The sequence below is a fragment of the Peromyscus californicus genome, unplaced genomic scaffold, assembly GCF_007827085.1.
Source record: "Peromyscus californicus insignis strain IS unplaced genomic scaffold, ASM782708v3 Scaffold_3__1_contigs__length_106647218, whole genome shotgun sequence".
Lineage (NCBI taxonomy): Eukaryota > Metazoa > Chordata > Mammalia > Rodentia > Cricetidae > Peromyscus > Peromyscus californicus.
Genome location: NW_026294551.1, coordinates 6,622,294 through 6,636,060, shown reverse-complemented (window position 1 = coordinate 6,636,060; position 13,767 = coordinate 6,622,294). Strand labels below are relative to the sequence as shown.

General features: G+C 53.6%; 1 protein-coding gene across 4 annotated transcripts in view; it reads left to right on the top strand.

Annotated features, from left to right (window-relative positions):
* Positions 1-13,767, top strand: part of Llgl2 (LLGL scribble cell polarity complex component 2) — a 39,059-nt gene that overhangs the window by 19,274 nt on the left and 6,018 nt on the right. For all 4 annotated transcript variants that reach the window (XM_052758499.1, XM_052758498.1, XM_052758497.1 and 1 more), the window contains exons 3-14: positions 3,515-3,612; positions 5,403-5,484; positions 5,750-5,865; positions 6,260-6,418; positions 10,068-10,230; positions 10,318-10,450; positions 10,731-10,785; positions 11,373-11,527; positions 12,799-13,016; positions 13,091-13,158; positions 13,289-13,442; positions 13,531-13,635. In XM_052758499.1, coding sequence (XP_052614459.1) covers positions 3,515-3,612; positions 5,403-5,484; positions 5,750-5,865; positions 6,260-6,418; positions 10,068-10,230; positions 10,318-10,450; positions 10,731-10,785; positions 11,373-11,527; positions 12,799-13,016; positions 13,091-13,158; positions 13,289-13,442; positions 13,531-13,635 — 1,506 coding nt within the window. The remainder of the gene's footprint in view (positions 1-3,514; positions 3,613-5,402; positions 5,485-5,749; positions 5,866-6,259; positions 6,419-10,067; positions 10,231-10,317; positions 10,451-10,730; positions 10,786-11,372; positions 11,528-12,798; positions 13,017-13,090; positions 13,159-13,288; positions 13,443-13,530; positions 13,636-13,767) is intronic.

Genomic DNA, 13,767 nt, shown 5'->3' with positions numbered 1-13,767 from the left:
TAAGATAAACTACTTAAAAATGCCTGGCTCTAGCCTTTAATCCCAGCATGCGGGTGGATCTTGATGAGTTCAAGTCCAGCCTCGTCTGCAAGAGTGAGTTCCAAAAACAGCCAGGGCTGCACACAGAAACCCTGTCTCAAAGAAAAAAAGAAAGAAAATGCCTGGTTCTGGTTCTGCTTTCAGAGTTTGAGACTTCCAGCTGGAAAATGAGGTCTGAGGTTGGCCCGCAGAGCCCTGTTCGGCCTTTTTTGAATTCAGGTTGTTTCAGTAAAGGCACTTGAAATGTTTCCCTGTGGTGAAACTGAATGTACATTCTTTCTTTTCCTGTTTTTTTTATTTTATTTGAGACAAGGTTTCATGTAGCCCAGGCTGGCCTGGAATTTACTGTATAACCGAGGCTGCCCTTGGACTCCTAAGGCAGGAACGCACAGAGATCCACCTGCCTCTGCCTCCTGAGTGCTGGGATTAAAGGCATGTCCCACCACTGTCGGGATGTTCCTATTATATTCTTACTGGACCCACACACCATCCTAGATTATTTTGTATTCTTATCATTAGGGAAATAAAGTCAAAGGAAAACAGATCTGCAACTTTGGGTTGGATTCTGAGGCTACATGTTACCCCATCAACTTTTTTTTTTTTTTTTTTTTTTTTTTTTTTTTTTTTGGTTTTTCGAGACAGGGTTTCCGTGTTTTGGTACCTGTCCTGGATATCTCGCTCTGTAGACCAGGCTGGCCTCAAACTCACAAAGATGGGATTAAAGGCAAACTTTGGACTCTCCTGCCTTCACTTCCCCTGAGTGCTGGGATTTCGGTGTGACCTACTACGCAGTTTGAGTGCCTGTTCATATGTTAAATTGATTGAAATAAAGGAAACTTTAAAGTTTAGCAGCTGCCACACTGCCAGTGAGCAAGGGGCACATTTGCTTCATGGCTACTATCTGGGGCAGCTCAAGGTGCGGGGCCTCCTACTGGGCCTCAAGCTCCTGAGGGCATTCCCCACCCCCCACAGTCCTCCAAATTCCACATTCCAAAGGCTTTGGCCTAAACTGCCGCCGCTGCTGGTGGTCATGGGGAAAACGCTAGTTTCCGGAACCTTCTCCAGGCCTCTGACTTCTCCAAGCTTCAGCAACCTGAGATCAGGCCCGGCCCAGCCGAGCCCTGCAAGAGCTTGTCCCACTCACACAACCAACTGTGTGAGCTCTCTGCTCTCCTTGTTCTGGGAAATGTTTGCGTTCCAGACACTCAGCTATCTACTCAAGGCTTTTCCAGGCTCCGCATTTTTCACATAGCTGAACGGGGACTGGGGCTGGCTGGGGGCCTCTGACTGGGTCCCTTCTGGGTTCCTGCATTCCTGGCTGACCATCCAGGTACAGCCCTTTACAAGGCAGACTGTGTTCCTGCCCCATCCACCCACCCATTCAGCCGCAGGGATCCCCCAAGGAGCCACTGGGCTGGACTGTGGGGAGGGGCAGCCCTTCAGTTTGCGCTGATCTGGTGCCTGCTGTCACCAGAGCTTATCTCTGTCCTGCTTGGAGGTCTGATAGGGCAGCTCAGGAAAGCCAGCCACCCAGAGAGCTGGGGAGGCTGCCTCCGCACCCTTCTCCACACCGCGGACGCTGATTTGGCTCAGAAGCGATGAGGCGACTTGTTGCCATTACTGTGCTTGGCTCTCAGTTGGCCAGAATCTGTGCCCCTTGGGGCAGGTAGCTGCTTGAGAAGCAGAGCCCCAAGTCTCCCAAGGGACTCTTTGTCCTTGTGTCTGGTGTCTTTACATTCACACCTTTCAATCTGTAGCTCCTTCACAGACATCCAGAGCTTCAGGCAAGGACAGGATCACCAATGTGGCTCACACTGCAGAAACCCTGGAGCGAGGCAGCAACCCCTCAGGAATATTCTCCAGACGTTTCCTGTCCATTTTAAAGCTTTTAACCATTGGGAGATTCCATGCAGATAAACAGCCTGAAAAGCTATGCCTGTGCATGAACACGTGTGGGAGTGTTGGTGCAATATGGTCCAGTCACATCTCTGTGGTTTTTTCAAAAACTATATATAACCATGTGTAGTGGCACACCCCTTTAATCCCAGCGTTAGGGAGGCAGAGGCAGGTGGATCTCTGGCCAGCCTGGTCTACATAGTGAGTTCCAGGGCAACCACAGCTACATAAAATAGAGAGTCCCTGTCTCTCCCCACAAAAAAAAAAAAAAAAAAAAAATTACATATATATGTAAATTTATATATGTGTGTATACACATATATAGTTATATGGTTATGTGCTCACATGTGGGTGCATTTGTGGAGATCAGAGGACAACTCTGTGTGTGTGTGTGTGTGTGTGTGTGTGTGTGTGTGTGTGTGTATCTATTTTCAATACAGATTTCTCTCTGTCCCTGTCTGTTCTGGAATTCCCTTTGTAGACCAGGCTGGCCTCAAACTCAGAGATCCACCCACTGGGATCAAAGGCGTATGCCACCACACCCAGCTCAGAGGACAACTTTGTTACTCAATTTTCTCCTTCCGCCTTTCTGCGGGTTCCAAGGATTGAATTCTGGTTTCAAGCCTTATGCAGCAAACACAGGAAAAGGCCACCAAGCCTGACCGTTTGAGTTTTACCCGTAGGACCCACAAGATGGAAGGAAGAAAAGACTTCCACGGGTTGTCTTCTGAATATGCACCATAACCCTTGGGCACCCACCCAGCTGCCCACATAGCCACACTAAATAAATAAACAAACGAATAAATAATAAATAAATGTATGTAGAGAACATTTAATGAAAAGGGAATGAACAAAAGCATGTGACTTGTAACAATACTCCAGAAGTTTCCTGTCTGGGAAGATGATTGAGGAAAACACTATGACAAAGCATCTTGGAGTCCAGAGCCTGGCAGGGATGCTGGGGTGTCCTCCAGCCACAGGGTGGGCCTGGAGCTGTGACATCTTCTTTACTAAGGAACTATTATTTCCATGAGTTCACCCCTCTCTACCTTCCAGCACCTCCCAGATTCTCAGGAAGGCTGGAGTGGGACCCAGAGTGCTCTTGGTAGGGGCACAAGTTCCTGGAGAGTGTCAGATGGCCTGGGTGTCATCAGAGACTGAACTCACAGGAGTGGCCATGTGGCTAGGGATATGGACTACAGAAATAAGTGAGTCCAGGCTTAACTCCAATACTATGCGTCTGGGAAGAGCTGAACAGATGCAGAGCTCCGAGCCCCTTTTTCTGATTGAGCTGTGGCTCTGCAGCCCAGCCCCAACTCTAGGGGGACAATTGACTGTGGCTCTGCAGCCCCAACTCTAGGTTGACAATTGACTGTGGCTCTGCAGCCCCAACTCTAGGGGGACAATTGACTGTGGCTCTGCAGCCCCAACTCTAGGGGGACAATTGACTGTGGCTCTGCAGCCCCAACTCTACGTTGACAATTGACTGTGGCTCTGCAGCCCAGCCCCAACTCTAGGGGGACAATTGACTGTGGCTCTGCATGCAGCCCAGGCCCCACCCACATGGCTCTCATTGCAGACGGTGGAGCATGGCTTCCCACACCAGCCCAGTGCCCTCGGTTATAGCCCTTCGCTGCACATCCTGGCCATTGGCACCCGCTCTGGAGCCATCAAGCTGTATCCTTTCCAGTGCCTGCTGCCACAGGGAGAGACCAAGGTGGGGTCTGAGGCATGGGGTAGGTGAGATCTGGAGAGGGTCTGTCTTTCCCAGCTTAGTCTTGGGCAGTTGATCCAAAAGCAGAGTGAAGCTTAGCATGGTAAGCTATGTGTCCTTTTGCAGGGGGTGGGGGGGGCATGTTTTCTGTTTTCTGACTACTCAGGTTCCCCTCTTAGCTGGAGGTTTCAGGACTTGAGCAATACTTGATTGTGGGGCCCTGTGTGGCTAGCACCTTGCCCAGAGGAGGCTTGGCCTAACTCCTTCTGCCTTGGAAGGGTATAGGCCCAGAGACCTGGTTTAGGGGGCTAGGCTAAAGGCAAGAGGTCCCAAAGAAGTCTGTGCCCTATCACTGTGTAAGTAGGTGGCCCGTAAATTATGGAGGATACCCCCCCAATATGCCACTCAGGCTACAGTGGCAGTGGGACTCATGAAAGAGTATCTCAAAGACAGGGGGCACATCTCCTCTAGGAAAGCCTGGGCTCCACTCCTTTTCTGCCCTCAACTCTATGCCCCTGCTAAAAGCAAGTTTCACGTGACCCATCTTGTCCCTGAGAATGGAGCTGACATCCATCCACTCAGGAATCTGCTCTGACGGTAGTGAGTGGAGATGGGCAGCACATTTTTTTTTTTTTTTTTTTTTTTAGTTTTTCGAGACAGGGTTTCTCTGTGTAGCTTTGCACCTTTCCTGGAACTCATTCTGTAGACCAGGCTGGCCTCGAACTCACAGAGATCCGCCTGCCTCTGCCTCCCGAGTGCTGGGATTAAAGGTGTGCGCCACCACCGCCCGGCTAACATTTTTAATTGTTTACCTTTCTCCATAAAAGGCTGGAGCAGACTGGCCCTGAGCTCTGTGTCCACAGGCGAAGGCAGAATGGCCTTAGGTGGGCAGTGGGGCTAGTACTTGGGCAGCCACACACATCCCTGAAAGGGGAATGGACATTGCTTGGCAGAGACAGGCCCTGCCTGACCTGTGACTAGACATTACCTAGTTGTGCAGTTTTTTGTCCACCACAGTGGGTGACTGGAATACAAGTGACTCCAGCCTGGGACAGCTCCTCCAGCTAGCCTGGGATGAGCTAGTCCTAGACAGTACCCCTCACTCCTGGGGTCTGACTACACCCTCTGCTAAGGGTCCTAGGGGAGGTGGGAGACAGGAGCCCACCTTGGGTAGCTGAGCTGGCACCTCCTCCCACGACGTCGTTGTCCGTCCCCCCCACTCTGACCCAGCATGAGTGAGAGTACAGGTGCCGGGTGGGTGGGGTTAGTGTATACACAGGAGGCCAGGGGCCCTGAGCCCTGCCGTAGTTCAGCTCTAGGCCAGCTTTCCCGCAGCCGGTTAATCATTACCAGGCAGGATCACATCCTGGTTACTAGTCCCTGGTGCCAAGACTCCGCGCAGGCTGCCGGGCTGCCTCATGTTCTTGCAGGTGCCACCAGGTGACAGGTGGTAGGCCTGTTGTTGCAGCTCAAGTTGCAGGGGGGAGGGGAGGGGTGACTGTTGCCAGGATAGGACTTCGCCTTTCTGGGGAATTGCCCCTGACCTGTCCTGCTGGGGGAACTGTCCCCAAGGTCAGATTACTGACTGAGTGCCCCTGGGGCAGGTCCACTGCCGTCTCCCCGCATCCTGTACCCCTGGACATGGCCGCACAGGCGCTTGCCTGGCCGCACTCCTTGCCACCCGGGCTACAGAGCACTAGGGTTGGGGGGAGGGCTGGTGTCCAGCTTTCTGAGGTTTTCCTGAGCCTTCTAGATACGGTGCCCCTGGGGTAGAGTTCATGGGGCTTCACAAGGAGAACAATGCTGTGATGCAGATCCACTTCCTGCCTGGTCAGGTGAGCCCCTGCTTGGGGAGGGGCCTTCTTAACCTCCTATCTTCTGGAAGCGGGGGTAGTATGGCAAGGGGGGTTGGGGTGGGCCCTGGGTTTGCTGCTCACGAACACCTGGGGCTCCCTCCCTGAGGCCACCCTGAGAACCACAGAGGGGCTTGGTCCTGGACCTCCTTGAAAAGTCCACACAGGCTGGCCTGCCCAGGAAGCCAAGGCCGTGAAAAGTGTTGGCTCTGTTTAGCTAGCAAGCTTCCGTCCCCACTCTCCCCAGTGTCAGCTGGTCACTCTGCTGGACGACAACAGCTTGCATCTCTGGAGCCTGAAGGTCAAGGGTGGGGTGTCAGAGCTGCAGGAAGAAGAGAACTTCACCTTACGTGGTGCCCCAGGGTAAGGGCATGGTGGCCCCTCCTTACCTTATTCTCTCCCAGTTCTAGGGTGGGCTCATCTCTTGAGAGTCCTGTTAATGATTGGCAGTGCCTAACTGCCAATCTCATGCTCAGGTGCCCTTTCTAGACTGGGATGGGCTGTGCCCTTCCCATGCCCACACCCTTTTGTGCACCAGAGTGCCGGGTCTTTTTCTTGCCCCACAGCTCATGTGCTCTGCCACCTGTCTCCCGTCTTGGCAGAATGTCAACTGATCATTTGTTACAGTCGGGGATGCCCTAAAGCCCGCCGAGGCCCTCAGGGGCCTGTCTTCCCTAGACAAGGCCTTCCCAGGGAAGTCCTAGGATCCCACCTGCCTACACCTCAGACAGCTCATCTCCAGCTGTCCCTGTTGCAGGGCTGCCCCCAGCGCCACGCAGATCACTGAGATCCTACCTCACTCCTCCCGAGAACTGCTCTACCTGGGCACCGAGAGTGGCAGCGTATTTGTGGTGCAGCTTCCGGGCTTCCGCACACTGGACGACAGGACCATCAGCTCAGAGGCCGTGCTGCGATGGTGAGCTGGTCCATGCCTCAAGTGGGCTCAATTTGTCATTTCTATCCAAGGAAGTCTAAGGGGCCTGGAAAAAACCCTCAACTTTCTGCCCCCCCCCCCCCGAATTGATTCTCTGTCAACCTGTGTCTGTTAACATCATAGCAGTAAAGGAGGTGGTCTTAGAAGTAGTTTTGTCACCTCATTTAAAGGTGAGAGAAGTGGCTGAGTGTGGTGGCCCATGCCTTTAATCCCAGCACTCAGGAGGCAGAGGTAGGCAGATTTCTGAGTTTAAGGCCAGCCTGGTCTACACATAGCAAGTTCCAGGCCAGCCAGGGGCACACAGAGAAACCTTGTCTCAAACCAAAATAAAAAAATGGGCTGAAGCAATGGCTCAGGAATTAAGAGTACTGGATGATCTTCCAGAGGACCCAGGTTCCATCTCCAGTACCTACATGGTGACTTACAACCTTGTCTGTATGTAACTCCAGTCCCAGGGGATCTGACACCCTTTTCTGGCCTCTGGGGGCACTGTATACATGTGGCGCACAAACACATGAAAGCCAAACACCCACACATAAAATAATAATAATAATAATAATAGGTAAGGCCCAAAATAATGGTGTGTCAGCAGCTCCTCAGTCCAGTGTCCTTTGCACAGGGGACCACGAATCTCAAAGACCTGAGGACTGTGTAGTGAGGGAGCTGAGCTGACACCCGAGGTTTGGGGCACTCTGCTGTGGCCGAGAAGCCTGGAAGTCTGTTAAGGACACTTCAGAGGCTTGCTGCTTGATAACAGGACCTAGCAGAGAGGAATTCAGAGCAGTGCTGGGGATGCAGAGGGGACAGGGTTCTGGAAGGGCAATCGAGTTGGACAAGAGCCTGCTGGGCCAGTCTGACAGCCGTGGAATATGCTACACTTCCAAGGTAGGTGGCCAGTGTGCCAGGACTCAGCCCTAGAGGCCCCGACCAGGCTCAGGACACAGACATCTGGCTCTCCTGGTTTCCACGTGGGGATGAAGCAGGACCCATCTGTCCAGCGGTGGCAGTGCTGGCTAGGAAGGATTCCTGTGTGGGGTGGGGACCTTCTGACTCCAACCCCTGTTCTTTCCCGCTTGACAGGGCAGGGCAGGACTAGGCTAGGGCAACATGCCTGAGGTCAGGGCAAAGCAGTTTGTGAGGTGACAGGTGGGAGGGATGTCTGGTGCCTAGCCTGAGCCAGGTCTATGGGCGGGACATTAGGAGGACCAACTCCTGTGCAAGTGGCCCCATCAGGGCCAGCCTTGGCTCTCCCCCATGGTGAGCTGGCTGAGGCTATCAGGGAGAGCCAGAGTGCCTGAGACTCCCTCTTACGGTCTAAGTCTGTGTGCACCTTTTACTCAAGACACATAAGTTTTTATTTTGGGGGGAGATTTGAGACAGGGTCTCCTCACATAGCCCAGACTGGCCCCAAACATGTTCTATATCTCAGGATGGTGTCTAGATCTTCTCTCCCCACTTCCTGAGTGCTAGGATTACAGGTGCCAACCATGGTGCCTAGGTTTTTCAGTTGTTCACCCCTTAAATCTGGTAACATCACATTTAACAAGGTCTCCATCCGAAGAGGTGGATACTACAAAAGACAGGCTCTTTATTATCATTGTAGAGTGGTGTGTGTCTGTGTGTGTGTTGGTATGTACTGGAGATCAAGTCCAAGGCCTCAGGCACGCTGGGAAAGTGCTCTACTGCTGAGCCGCCCCACCCATGGTGCTGTTTTTAATGGCATAAGATTGGAAACCATCTAATTGCCCAGCAACTTTCATTTCTATGATGGTATTGTTTATGTTCATTACGAAGGTCTTAGCCAGCCTGGCAGTGGTGGCACACACCTTTAATCCCAGCACTCAGGAGGCAGAGCCAGGCGGATCTCTGAGTTCAAGGCCAGTCTGGTCTACAGAGTGAGTTCAAGGACAGCCAGGACTACACAGAGCAACCCTGTCTCAAACTCCACCCCCCAAAAAAAGGGAAAACAAAACTCGGTGTAGTAGTGCGTGTGTGTGTAACCACAGAGCTGGAGATGTGGGGACCTGGGGGTCCTGAGGTCTCACTTTCCAGCCTGTGTAGCCAAGCCAGAAAGTCCAGGTTCAACAAGATCCTGTCTCAAAAACTGGGTGGAGAATGATTGAGGAAAACAGTCACTGTCAACTTCTGGCCTCCACATGGGTATCCTCCCCACACGTCACACACACACACATGACCACATACGCACACACGCACCATACGCACAACAGCAGCACAAAAGGGCCATCATGACGGCTTGGCAGGTAAAGTTAACACTGGCCACTCCAACCTGACGGCCTCTGTTCGATCCCCGGGACCCAGGTAAAAGTAGGAGAGAGCTGACTTCAAAAGATTGCCTTCCAGGGCTGGAGCCTTCCAGCAGTTAAGAGCACTGACTGCTCTTCCAGAGGACCCGGGTTCAATTCCTAGTACCCACATAGCAGCTCACAACTGTCTGTGACTCTAGTTCCAGGGGATCCAACACCATCACACAGACATACATGAAGGCAAAAATCACCAATGCTCATAAAATAAAAATAAGTTTTACTTATTTTTAAGTAATATATAAAGATTGTCTTCTGACCACACACGTGCATGCCATGGTTTGTGCATGCCATGGTTTGTGCATGCCCATATTCACAAACATACATCATGCACACACCCATTATAAATAAAATAAAAAATAAATAAATAAGCAAGGGGCTGGAGAGATGGTTAAGAGTACTGGCTGCTCTTGCATAGGACCCAGGTTCAGTTTCCAGCATCCACAGCGTGGCTCACAATCATCCATAACTCCAGTTCTAGGGGATCTGATACCCTCTTCTGACCTCTGTGGGTACTGAACATACATGGTCTACTCATACACATAAAATAAATACTTCTAATAAAATAGAATTTCAAAAAGATATTTAAAATAAGCCCATTTAATTGTCCCACAACTTAAATCCCTGTAAATGTTACTTGTATTCATTAAAAATGTCTTTGAGGCTAGACAGATGGCTCCATGGTTAAGCACCTGCTCTTGCAGAGGACCAGACTTCAGTTCCCAGCACCCACATTGGGTGACTCACAACCACCTTAACTCCAGCTCCCAAGGGATCTGCTGCCTCAGGCCTCCACTGGCACCAGCACTCATGTGCACATCCCCACACACATGCATACACATGTATACATAATTAAAAACAACAAAAAAATGATCTTTTTAGTGGGGTGGGTTGAGACGGGGGTCTCTCTATGCAGCCCTGACTGTCCCAGACCTGCTAAATAGACCAGAGTGGTCTCGAACTAACAGAGATCCATCTGCCTCTGCTTATTACAGACATGCACCACCACACTCAGCAGACTTTTATTCTATCTGTGAAGATTTGAGTCTCATGTGACCCAGACTAGCTTCAACTACTGTACACTTGATCTTGAACACCTGATCCTTCTCCCACTCTCTAAGTTTTGGGGTTGTAGTGTCTGCTATCATACCTGCCCCCTGAGTTTTTGTGTGTGTATTTTAAAGTACATGAATACCATGTCTTGTTCTGCACGACCCTCACGATGATGGGGCTGTCCCCACCATCCTCCTAGGCTAGCATGTGGGGTACCCACTATTGCGTGGGCTCATGGCACTCACTCCCTTGCCTAGGCTGCCGGAGGAGGCCTGCCACCGGCGAGTGTTCGAGATGGTGGAAGCTCTGCAGGAGCACCCTCGTGACCCCAACCAAATCCTCATCGGCTACAGCCGAGGCCTGGTTGTCATCTGGGACCTTCAGGGCAGTCGTGTGCTTTACCATTTCCTCAGCAGCCAGGTAGGTGGTGTCTGGGAGAGTGGCTCTCCCAGGCCCCTTGTAGACTGCTGTCCTGATCCCTGCCTAATCTCTTCCTCTCCTCCAAAGCAACTGGAGAATGTCAGCTGGCAGAGGGATGGCTGCCTGATTGTCACCTGCCACTCGGACGGCAGCCACTGCCAGTGGCCCGTGTCCAGTGACATCCAGAACCCAGATCCTCTGCGCAGTTCCATACCTTACGGTCAGTGCTTCTGCCTAGAGGATCTAACCCCGTCTTCTGCCTGAGAAGCACCTCTGTCTTTCCTGGGCTCAGGGGTAGGCTGCCCAGCTCCTAGAGGCAGAATCTGGGCCCCGAGAGGTTCAGGGCTTGGTCCAGAGCCACACAGCTGGTTTTCTGGTTCCCACTGTGGCTGACAGGAAAGTGCATAGAGGGAGCCTCCTCATTACAGGTTTACTCGTGGTTAGAGGAAGGGATCGAAACTTTGTGGGAGACCCACTCAAGCTGTCCCCTTTCCTTTTAGGTCCCTTTCCTTGCAAGGCTATAACCAAAATCTTCTGGCTTACCACCAGGCAAGGGTGAGTGCCGATGCCTTCCTTGTCCTTCCCACTTTGTGCAGCTGCCCTGGAAAGACCCCTGGGCTCCTGCCTGGGGAATCAGCGCCTAGGGAGGACTTCTGGGGTCTCCGTCCCGGGGAAGCGCGGGTAGGGTAGGCCGTCAGATTTATCATCCCACCTCTCGGTGGGTAGTTCTTGCAAAGTCCGTTCCCATCTCTTCCTTCAGCCTTCTCTGAAGATGCTGCCAGCCAGCGTTCCGTGCTCTTGTGGCCACAGCCCCGTTTCCTCAGAGGAACTGTATATAGTGAGGCCTGGTCTGGGAACAGTTTAGTAGGCCACTGTAGAAGAGCAGGGATGGTTCCTAGCCCAGGTGCCCCACCTCACCCCAAGTCCTCCTAGGCTGTTGCACTTGGGAAGAGATGGGCATCTACTCTGCCCCCTCCAGCCATCCTGGAGACTGGCTTCCCTTCGGGCTCCGGGGTCCCCCAGCCACTGCCACAAAGGCTGGCCACTGCCCTGTATGCTCCATCAGGTCCAGGCTGCCAACTCGGCTCGTGGCTGTCGGGAGTTATACAGAGCCCCAGCCCACCTTTCTCCTGTGCCTGCAGGTTACCCTTCACCATCTTCCAGGGCGGTATGCCACGTGCCAGTTACGGGGACCGCCACTGCATCTCAGTGGTCCACAACGGGCAGCAGACAGCCTTCGACTTCACCTCCCGCGTCATCGACTTCACTGTCCTCACAGAGGCCGACCCTACAGCTGGTAGGCGAGCATCAGGAGTCGGGGTTCTGGGCGGTTGAGGAAATGAGGACGGGCGCTGGGTAGACGCTCCCAAATCTGCCGCCGTTCCGGGTCTCTTGGCCTTACGACCCTTCTTAGTGTCACCACGGCCAGTGACACCTGTGAATCCTGCTCTCTTCCTCCCTGCCATTCTCCCAGGTGGAGACCCAGTCTGGAATGCCACCTTGCCAGGCTACACCTCTTCCCTGTCTCAAGCTCTCGTTAAGGGATTTGGCCCAACTCGGGCAGATCCGCATTGCTGGATTTATGCCCGTCCAACTTGGCAAGAGGGTCCTGGCTTAGTTGTAGTGCGGTCTGGGTGGGGTAGTAGGTGGCCGTGTGGGGCCACCCCTGAGTCAGCCTCATAAGTAGGGGAACCGACAAGATCAGCAAGGGCTGGTGTAGAAGCAGGGAGGAGGCCTGGGAACTGTCCAGGAGAGGAGGGCAGGCCTCCTTTGCCAGTGACCATGACTTCCCCAGCCGAGGTCCTCAGGGGTCGGAGCCGGGGCTGCTCCAGTCACTCCTGGCTTTGAGTCTTCTGGTCCTCCCTCACCAGGGAGACCGCAGGCCTGTGTCTCCTTCTCAGCCTCTCTTCCTTCCTGCCGATCTGTTCCTTAGAGCTGCTCCCTCCTCTCACGTCTACCTTGAGAGGCAGTCCACAGGTTGAAGCCTGCGGGCCACTCTATGGGGACGGACACACACTTGGTGACTTGCCTTCTGCCCCTGCTTTGGGCCTACAGGGCAAACGGAGGTTCTGTGGCAGAGAAAACACTTACCATCCCTCCCTTGACAGATCAGGTCATCAGTCAAGGTCAAACATTAGAATTGCCCCAGCCAGCACTTCTAGCCGCTCCCATGCCTGACTGAGTTCTTGTTTGTTTGGTTTTCGGGGGCGCTGGTCACTGGGGCAGCCATGCAGAGAGGCCTTGATTGTGGCGCCTCTGTTTGTAGCTCTTTTTTTCTCTGTGTAGCCCTGGCTGTCCTGGAACTCACTCTGTAGACCAGGCTGGCCTCGAACTCACAGAGATCCGCCTGCCTCCGCCTGTGCCTCTGCCTCTGCCTCTGCCTCTGCCTCCTGAATGGTGGGATTAAAGGCGTGCACCACCACCACCTGGCCTGCTTGTAGCTCTTATTCTGCACAAGACAAGCAATATAGATTGATGGCTCCAGCTCCCGGCCTGGAGCTCTTTCCGCGGGCCAGCTGGAGCTGGCTGCCTCTTCAAGCTAACCGGGACTGTTTGCCTGTTCTCCAGCCTTTGATGACCCGTACGCCCTGGTGGTGCTAGCGGAGGAGGAGCTGGTGGTGATCGACCTGCAGACAGCGGGCTGGCCACCCGTGCAGCCGCCCTACCTGGCCTCCCTGCACTGCTCCGCTATCACCTGCTCTCACCACGTCTCCAACATCCCCCTGAAGCTGTGGGAGCGCGTCATTGCCGCGGGCAGCCGCCAGAACTTGCACTTCTCCACCATGGTAGGTCCAGCCCCAGCCCCACGCCCACGCCTGACCTGGGCCCAGGTTCTATTGGACTTCCTGATCTCTTCCAGGAGTGGCCCATCGATGGTGGCACCAACCTGGCCCCGCCTCCACCCCAGAGGGACCTGCTGCTCACGGGGTAGGTGACTTGAATGGCTACTTTTCCCTTTGCCAAGGAGGACATGGTGGGTAGGAACAAAGCCCTGGGTTGTGCATTCCAGACCCCAGGCACCCTGGCTGACATAGCCCTCACCGGGCTCTGCCCGCAGGCATGAGGATGGCACAGTGCGGTTCTGGGATGCCTCGGGTGTCTGCTTACGGCTGCTATACAAACTCAGCACCGTGAGAGTGTTCCTCACAGACACGGACCTCAACGAGAACCTCAGTACCCAGGGTGAGGAGGAGTGGCCCCCACTCCGCAAGGTGAGGCCAGGAGCCTGGGAACCAGGGGTGTGGGGAACCAAGCTAGGACAGGCCCATGACCACTCACAGGCTCTCCCTCCCTTGGCAGGTGGGCTCTTTTGATCCCTACAGTGACGATCCTCGGCTGGGCATCCAGAAGATTTTCCTCTGTAAATACAGTGGCTACCTGGCTGTGGCAGGCACAGCAGGGCAGGTAGCAGGCTGGGCAGGGTGGGGGTTGAGGGCACAGTGGTTGGGTGACTTTGCACATCAGGAACAGGAACCCCTATCTGGCAGCAACATCTGGAGCACACCTGCAGCTTTTCCCAGCAGGTGCAGGATGCGT